Consider the following 9,729-nt stretch of genomic DNA (forward strand, 5'->3'; position numbering starts at 1 on the left):
CCCTGCCCATGGCAAGGGGGTGGAACTGGGTGATCTTTAAGGACCCTTCCAATTCAAACCATTCTGTGATTCTATATACTTTATAAGACATCTGAATACTATTTTTACGAGTCTGATTTGCTGGCTCTGACAGCCCTTTGCAACAAAGCACAGGATCTGATATTATTTCCCAAATGTTTAACGTACATTTTGGTTCTACCGCCGTGATTTCCCTCAGGTGGAGCCCGAACAGAACCACTGTGGTCTATTATTTTTTTTTTTCCTGATTTAGCTCAAAACTACTGGAAAAGGGATTTAAAAAAAAAGGGGGAAGAAGTGGTTAATTACAAGCAGCAGCAAACGAGCTGCAGTGGAGGTGCTGTGAATGTAAATCAGCGGCTCCTGATGCAGCCCCAGCAGCTTCCAAAGTAATGAGATCCTGCCGCTGCTCCGGCATCCTGCTTTGATCACTTCATCTTGTTCAGGAGCTCTGATGGGAAAACAAAGGTCTGTGGCACTGACCTCCTTCCCTGCAGCTCCCCCCCCCTCCCCCAAATATTACTGCCTGATCAAGGAGTGCTGTCTTTCCACCCTGTGGTTTTGGAGTGGATGGTGACATAGCCAGGGGGGGCCCTGACTAAACACTACAAGCTCCTTGCAATGGGAAGTGTCATGTTGGAACATGTGGAGGTAATTGGTAATTCATTCTTCACCCTGTAGCCAGGAACAGGTGAATTTCCTTTAAAAATAAAAAAATCACCACCCCCCTCCAACAGCTCTGCAAAACAAAGCTTCCGTTCCCCCAGAGGGAGCTTCGATTCTGGGGGCCGTGAGATTTGTAGGATTTCATCCTACAGATGGCTCGGCCTCATTAAAAACATCCTTGGAAAAGGTATTTGTAAACCTCAGCCACGAAAGATTAGGAAATACAGAACAAATTAATGATAAAAAGGAAGAGACCAGGGGGGTTTGGGTGTTTAACCTTCCTGGCTTTAATGCCCTAATGGGGAAATCACCGAGTCGTGTTTGTGGGAAATCCCAACAAAGGATTGCTTAAAGCATTAAAACAAGAGGCTTTACTCCTTGGGAGGGAGGAGGCAGCCAGATGTCCCAGGGCAGAGCCTGATGTTCCAACCACGCCACGAGGAGCAGCTCCTTGCCCTGGAACTGCAGCCAGCGAGGGCTGGTCCTTAATGAGAACATCCATCAATATCCAGGGGACTCGGATGATTCCCAGCACACAAAACACACCAATTTAACTCTTGGCCACTGAGGTGTGAAGGGAGAGTTTCACTCACTTGACTTCATAAAGGAGTTCTGTAAAATTACTTCATTTTCTCGGCAAGCAAATAGAGAAAACCTACAGTGGCTGAAACATGAGCATGTGCTTCCCCCCTTCCAACACATCAACCAGAGCCACTTGAAAAGGACCTTCAGATCATAAAATCATCGAATGCTTTGCTGGAAGGGACCTTAAAGATCATTTAATTCCAATTCCCCCTCGTTATCCTACAATAACAATCCTACAGTCATTAGTTATCCTACTACAGTTATCCCAACCTAACAATATCCTACAAAAACTGTCCTACTCCACCTGTCCTACCTCCCAGAAAATCTTTTCTTATCTTAAGTATTAATCCATATAAAATTAAAAAAATCTTACTCATGACCTCGTGCTCTACTAACACTAATTTAAAGATTGTTTTCTCCATTCCAGGCCGTAAAGTATCTCAACTGTGTGTAAAACTGGTGGTAGCCTGAAGGGAGATTTAATGAATGTATCCATGATTTCTCAAAAGGGGAAAAAAGATTATGGCAAACACGGAGAGTACTGGCTTGTTCTCTTCATTAATGTGCTCTCTGAATTTTGAATAATGGACTTTAAAAGTTGATATAACTCTTAAAAAACGCAGTCGGTGCTTCAAACCGGTCTGCTGACCAAACAAGCACATTTGCATTTCACGTTTCAATTAGATATTTCGACAAAAACGCACAGACTCAGGATTCCGTCTGACAGAGAAACACAGGGACGCTGTGCCAGACTCCCCTGCTCCCACTTTGCTCGGAAGGAATTTGCATCCAGCTAAAAAGTGCACAATTAATATTTCATCCAGCCCTGTTGAGTTCCCTCCCTCCTAATGGACTGCACTGATCAAAGGGAGAAAGTTAAATGTCTGCGTTGCCGGAGGGGAAACCAACGTTGCCACGTATGAAGTGATCATCATTTCACAGGTAAACACAGGGAATAAAGGGTTTATAGGGTTTTGGTTTTCTAAAGTTGTCCAAGGGATATTCTCCTGTATGTTTATAGGCTGCAGAATGACTGAGACAGGGGGGACTGTGACCTCCAAGGTCCCTTCATCAAGTTGGAACCGGGTGATCTTGAAGGTCCCTTCCAACCCAAACCGTTCTGTGGTTCTCTGATTCTAAGCTGAGCTGCTGAAAGGCAGAAATTCCTAATTCTTCTTTGCCTCACCAGTCCAATGAATAAGGAATTCAGGATGTGAAGGGTTTCACCAGCTGAGGGAACGCCGGGGCAAACAAAATCCCTTGGACAAAGTCGTAGAACAAAGTCAAACATGTTCCTTGAATGAGCTCTGCCCCAAAACAGCCCTTGGGTGAATCCATCAGGACCAAGTCCTGGCTGAAAGAACTGAGCAAATAAACCAGATTCTGGTTTATTTAAAAAAAAACCCAACACAACAAACATTCCAAAATGATGCTTGTGGAGTGTAACATGTCAGAGCTCAGTCAACAGCACCACTTAAATCAGGATAAGGAACTCTCCCGGTGTCAGCACAGCTGTTTGTGAAGAGGTGGAAGAGCAGAAAGAAAGAGAAATGAGACCTTCAAGTAGCTCTGCAGCTGTGAAAAGCCCTGTGGGCTGAGCTGAGCTGGTGGTATTTAATCCTGGGCACTCCCAGACTAATTTATGAACAGCTTACGCTTCTCCACGGGATGTCAGGAGTAACTCGGGATTGTCCGTCCTCAGTTGGAACACGTGACAAAATAATTCAATCCTACTGCCAGCCACAGCATCAGCAGGGCAAACAGCACTGAAATGATTGTTTCCTGACAAAGCACCACAAATACTCGCTGTATTTGTAAGAGGAAAGATTAATTCAGGATGTTTCTGCCTTGAGCTCATCGTCCTTGGCTGAGCGAAGGCAGCTTAACTAAAGGCAGGAAGCCTGAAGGATCCGTCCAAGGATTTTTAATAGCTTTCCATTTTCTGTTATTGAAAAAACACTATGTAGTGTTTCACAAATAACTCATATTCTGTACTTTTAACACTAGTTTTTAAGAGCAGCCACTGTTAATTCATGGCCAGGTTGGAGCAACCTGGTCTGGTGGAAGGTGTCCCTGCCCCGGGAAGGAGCTTGGAATGAGATGAGCTTTGAAGTTCCCTTCCAACCCAAACCATTCTGAGATTCTATAATTCTAATTAAGGTACAAAAGGAATGGCTAAAAATCTGAGAGTTTCTCAGCAGGGGATCTGCACAAGCAGAAAGAAAGCAGGAGTGATTGGCCTGGCTCTCTGCAACACGGATTTCTGTGCTACAGCAGCACGTGAGTACAACAGGATAGTTCCTGAGGATGTTTGCATAAAGGAACCATCAATATTCCTAATTTACAGTGAAGAAGAGCCACTTCAAAGTCACCATATGTGCCCCAACATCAGAGGAGGGGTAATGAGGACAGTGAAATAAAGCCACACTCCCTTGGACTTGCTCCAACGTCATCGATAAAAAGGTTGTTTCCTCTCTATCCTTTTTTACCAATGTCCAGAAAATCAGCATCACTGCTTTGTGAGACAATTGTATTTGAAGATCCAACACTGCTATTCATTTAATGTGGCTTCATGACACACTCCCTCAGCTTCACTTACAGTTCAAAAGAATATTAGTTAAAACACAGCTCCAAGGAAATACTCCCAGTATTTCAAATATTTACAGCTGAGCATCCAACACGACTTCTAGTGGAAGGTGTCCCTGCCCATGGAAGGGGTGGAACTGGATGATCCTTTAAGGTTCTTTCCAATTCTGTGATGATGATGAAGATGCTTTAAATTTTATTTTCAGCAAACACTGAGAAACCAAGCTTTGTGATGCACAAGTCAGCAATCAAAGGAAGACTGATGAGTTGTCATTTATCCCCATTCATTCTTGTCCTGAGTCAAATCAAATATATTCCCGCTGAAGATATTTTCCAGATTAAGTGCTTGGAGATAAATGAGTCCTCACACCCATCAGAGCAATGGAAATGATCCAGGATCACCTGAAGTGGGTCGATTTGGTCTGTAAAACTGCTCTGAAAATGTCTGGGATGTGTGTAGATTTTACTGTGTGAAGCAGCCTGAGCAAATCCCAAACCTTCAAACAGTTCCCCAGAGGAATTTCTCCTCATGGCAAAGCTTCATGCCCAAAAGTCTCACAGTAAGGGGAATTAAAGCCACCAAAAGCTGGGATTCAGAACAAACACCTAAATTTCCAAATGTGATTACAACTGTTAGTGCTGGATAATTTCCTCCAGGAATTTCATTCAGGCTCCCAAGGCTGCCAGAGCTCAAGGAGCATTTGGACAACGCCCCCGGGGACAGGGTGGGATTGTTGGGATTGTCCTTGCAGAGCTAGAAGTTGGATCAATGATCCTCGTGGTTCCCTTCCAGGTCAGGATATTCCGTGAGTCTGATCTATACAAACCCTGCACTCTGATGCACAAAATTCAGAATTTGGGTTTGGTGTAGATGCAGTAGTTTATTCCTCGAGCAAAATTTGGGGAATTAATTACATTTTGTGGCAAAACCTCACCACCAAAAGGATCAGGCAATCCCCAAAGAGGCCCTGGGGTTTGGACCCGGGGCTGGGGACTAAGTTTTTGCCCAAAAAAAAGAAGCAGCAAGAAGCAACTCCGTGTTGTCAATGAGAGCAGCGGAGCAGGAGGGGAAAGGCAGGATAGTTCGGAAAAAGCTACATCTCCCACAAGGAATCAAAACCCACAGAAGACAAAACCCATTTATTTTAGGTTGAATATGCCCTATCTGCTTACTCTGCTCCTAAATGAATAATGAAGATGTTACTCGGCTCTAAATTCCACGGGGGAATAAAAATGTCACCGCCGCAGCTGCCGAACTTCAAATTCAGGGAAAAAAAAAACCAACCACAATCCAAAGGCACAATTTGATTAGGGAAAGTTCAAATCCTTGCCCAGAGCTCTTCCTGTAATATGGCATTCTTTTCTTCTTGTGTAAACCTCTCGTTATTAACAGAGCCATCTCCATAATGGAATAATTCGGGTTCTAATGGAAGCGTCGGGAACGTCGCTCCGACGTAATGGGGGTTTAATGGGATTTGGGAGCTGCAGGAACTGCCTGAACCCGCTCATTTGGGGTTTGATCAATGGGAACGAGATGCACCGTTTGATAATTCCCAATTGGATCGATGGGAATCGGGACCTGGCCGAGATAAAACATTCCTGACGGGCCGTCGGAATATCGGGTCAATCCGGGCTCGGAAGGAGGGGCTGCACGCAAAGGGCAGGAGACCCGGCCAGGTCTCGGCTGCAAATCCATCTGGGATATTTGTATTTTCCCCCTTTGTAATGGGGTTAATTAGCCCTGCAGACTGATGTACTTTCAGGGACTAAATGGAGGAAGGAAAATCCAGGAAATATTTAATATACAATAATAGTATCCACTTGACTCTTGAAGGAGATGTAGCTTAAAAAGGGGAAGAAATTCAAGTTCTCTCAATAAAACTTGGTGACTAATTGTAGACTAACTGTATACAAAATCCAGGAAATATGTCATATGTAACAATAATAATAATAATAATGTCCATTTCTCTTTGCTCTTGAAAGAGATGTAGCTGAAAAAGGGGAAGAAATTCAAGTCAATAAAACTTGATAACTAATTGTAGACTCATTGGATAAAATCCAGGAAATATTTAATATACAATAATAGAATCCACTTGACTCTTTAAAAAGGGGAAGAAATTCAAGCTATCTCAATAAAACTTGGTGAATAATTGTAGACTAACTGTATAAAAAACCCAGGAAATATTTAATATACAATAATAGTATCCACTTCATTCTTGAAGAAGATGTAGCTTAAAAAGGGGAAGAAATTCAAGTTATCTCAACAAAACTTGGTGACTAATTGTAGACTAACTGTATAAAAAACCCAGGAAATATTTAATATACAATAATAATAATATCTACTCCTCTTTGCTCTAGAAAGAGATGTAGCTTGAAAAGGAGAAGAAATTCAAGTCACTAAAACTTGGTACTTAATTGTAGTCTAATTATATAAAACCCCCAAGAAATATTTAATACATAATAATTGTATCCACTTGAGTCTTGAAAGAGGTGCAGCTCAAAAAGGGGAAGAAATTCAAGTTCTCTCAATAAAACTTGGTGACTAATTGTAGACTCATTGTATAAAAATATCAGGAAATATTTAATATATAAGAATAGTATCCACTTGACTCTTGAAAGAGATGTAGCTTAAAAAGGGGAAGAAATTCAAGTCAATAAAACTTGGCAATTAATTGTAAACTCATTGTATAAAGAATACAAGGAAATATTCAATATATAATAATAGTATCCACTTCTCTTTGCTCTAAAGCAAAAAGGGGAAGAAATTCAAGTCAATAAAACTTGATAACTAATTGTAGAATCATATTAAAAAAACAGGAAATATTTAATATCTAATAACAGTATCCACTTGACTCTTGAAAGAGGTGCAGCTTAAAAGGGGAAGAAATCCAATTTCTCTCAATAAAACTTGGTGACTAATTGTATATTAATTGTATAAAAACCCCAGTAAATATTTAATATATAAAACAGTACTTGACTCTTGAAGGAGATGTAGTTTAAAAAAGGGAAGAAATTCACATCAATAAAACTTGGTAACTAATTGTAGACTCATTATATAAAAAAACCAGGAAATATTTAATATATAATAAGAGTACTTGACACTTGAAAGAGGTGTAGCTTAAAAAGGGGAAGAAATCCAAGCTGTCTCAATAAAACTTGGTGACTAATTGCAGCCCTGTCCCAATAAAGTGGGACTATTTGTAAGAACACCCTGATTTTTACTTCCATTTTTTTCCCCTTTTACTTCCTAATTTTTTCCCTTTCTACTTCTTTTTTTTTCCCTTTTACTTTCTGATTTTCTCCCCTTACTTTCTAATTTTCTTCCTTTTTACTTCCTATTTTTTACCCTTTTTACTTCCTAACTTTTCCCCTTTTACTTCCTATTTTTTTCCCTTTTTACTTCTTATTTTTTCCCTTTTTACTTCCTATTTTTACCCTTTTTACTTCCTATTTTTATCTCTTTTACCATCCAATTTTTCCCCTTTTACTTCCTAATTTTTTCCCTTTTTACTTCTTTTCTTTCCTTTTTACTTTCTAATTTTCTCCCTTTTTACTTCCTATTTTTCCCTTTTTACTTCCAATTTTTATCTATTTTACCTTCCTATTTTTCCCCTTTTACTTCCTATTTTTCCCCTTTTTACTTCCTAAATTTTCCCTTTTTACTTCCAATTTTTACCCCTTTTACCTTCCTATTTTTTCCCTTTTACTTCCTATTTTCTCCCTTTTTACTTTTTAATTTTTCCCATTTTACTTCCTATTTTTCCCTTTTTACTTCCTAATTTTTTCCCTTTTTACTTCCTAATTTTTTCCCTTTTTACTTCCTTTTTTCCTTTTTACTTCCTAATTTTTCCTTTTTTCCTTCCTAATTTTCTCCCTTTTTACTTTTTAATTTTTCCCTTTTACTTCCTATTTTTCCCCTTTTACTTCCTAAATTTTCCCCTTTTACTTCCTAAATTTTCCCCTTTGACTTCCTATTTTTTCCCCTTTCTACTTCCTATTTTTTCCCTTTCCTCTGCCATATCTACCAGCTCCATTTGTGCAAAAAGGAACCCCAAAGTATTTGATTTACTTGGGAAATCATCCACATATCAGAAGAAAAACCCAATCCCAAAGCCCATTTCCCACCCCTGGCCACAAAACCCAGTCAGAGCTCTGAGCTGGTACCTCAGGTTCGATTGTTCCAAACCCCCAAAACCCTCCCTTTGGAATAATGCAAGTGAAATTAGGCAATAATGAGATTTAAAAACCTCAGTGTAACACAGGGAGGAGACACCCACTTAATGGGAATCTTATCCCAACCTCCCTGCTTTTCCAGCTAGAATGGGACACCCTCCAAATTATCCCGAAATCAACCCTTGATCAACGGTCACCTTGTCCCTCTTGTTAAGGGACAGATCAATTCAGTCCTCAGCACATTAACCAGCACAAAGATTTACAGGTACACTCGAGAATATCCAACAATTCAGGATATTAAGAGCTAAAATGAGGTTTATCTCACATGAAAGAATTTTATTTGCATCGTTATCGGCGGCTCAAAAGGGATTTTCTCACCGAAAGTCAAAACAAAACACGGAACCAAAAGAAAATCCCCCCGACAAAACCTGAAAATCATCGTAGAATAATTCATTTCATGCAGCATTTCTGGGTTAGGGCAGAGACCAGAAAGGGTGTGAAAAGTTCCCTCTGTCTCCTCACTAAAATGATAAATGGAACCTTCTGCCTCAGGGATGAAGCAGCCGAAAGGGAAGAGTCCAAGGCCAAGGGTCAGAGTCCCTTTGATCCACCAATTACTGGATCTTTATTTAACCCTCTTCAGGACTAATCAAAATTATTTAATTTGACCTTCACTGCTCAGGGCAAAGTGAAGTTCCCAATTTAAATCTTTCCTGTCATGCAGGCACGGGATGAACACGATTGTCATGCAAAGTTGGAGTTGCCTTTTTGGTGCTCCGTTAGAGAAAGGGGAATATATTTTCAGAGTGTTTCCACGCTTCTTATCGACTATAAATTAATTAATATATATTAACTCTGCATCCCATTTCTATGCAGCTTATGGTTTCTATACACTGGCTTCCAAATTCTTCCAAATTCCCTCCTTTCAATAACCAGCATGGATTGATAGGATCTCTGAGGGGGGGAAGGGGAATTATTGTGCATTTTAATGGGGATAAAAACTCCTCCAGCTGCCAGAATCAAAAAAACCCAGGGGAACAGACTTACTTGAACCGAGCTGACACTTCATCAGCAGCTTTTTGGTATTGCTCTGTGGTGACTTTGTAGAACTGGGCACTCTGGGAAGGGAAGAAAACAAAATAAAACCAGGTTTCAAACAATATCATTTATATGCATCGTAATATCTAGTTAATACAGCTAATTTGGATATTTTATCCATTTAAGTTGCTCAAAAAAACCCTCGAAACCTGATCATAAAATGAAATGTACACAAAATTTCAAAGGTTACTTTTTAAATAAGTGTGTCCTCTTGGTTCTGGAAGGTTATGAAGGACAGAGGAAATTCCAAAGAGACACAGGGTAAGAATCCCACATGTAGCACAAGGTGTTCCTGGAGGCCTTGAAACTTCTTCATTAGAAAGAAAAATCAAAATACTGAATCATTCCTTCTTTCCATGTCCCTATTTGTGTTATTTACACACATCTCCCCATCTGGTTTACAGGTGACACTTGAGCCAAACTTCAAAGCCACACAATAAATTAACCACATTTTAACTTTTCTCTTTTAGTCTTTGCCTTAAAAATTCCTCTGCGGGGAGTTATTGTGATATTCCAAACTTCCAGGTCGTTTCAATCAGTCTCTAATTTTAATTTTAATTTTAATTTTGAAAATCAGGAGGCTTCAGAAGTGTTTTCATCTCC

General features: G+C 40.0%; 1 protein-coding gene across 5 annotated transcripts in view; it reads right to left on the bottom strand.

Annotated features, from left to right (window-relative positions):
• The window catches only part of CHCHD3 (coiled-coil-helix-coiled-coil-helix domain containing 3), a 150,066-nt gene that overhangs the window by 20,458 nt on the left and 119,879 nt on the right, over window positions 1–9,729 (bottom strand). For all 5 annotated transcript variants that reach the window (XM_017807813.1, XM_017807810.1, XM_017807809.1 and 2 more), the window contains one exon: window positions 9,076–9,146. In XM_017807813.1, the coding sequence (XP_017663302.1) occupies window positions 9,076–9,146 (71 nt within the window). The remainder of the gene's footprint in view (window positions 1–9,075; window positions 9,147–9,729) is intronic.

This window comes from Lepidothrix coronata, unplaced genomic scaffold, assembly GCF_001604755.1.
Source record: "Lepidothrix coronata isolate B3197 unplaced genomic scaffold, Lepidothrix_coronata-1.0 Scaffold20, whole genome shotgun sequence".
In the NCBI taxonomy this organism is placed as follows: domain Eukaryota; kingdom Metazoa; phylum Chordata; class Aves; order Passeriformes; family Pipridae; genus Lepidothrix; species Lepidothrix coronata.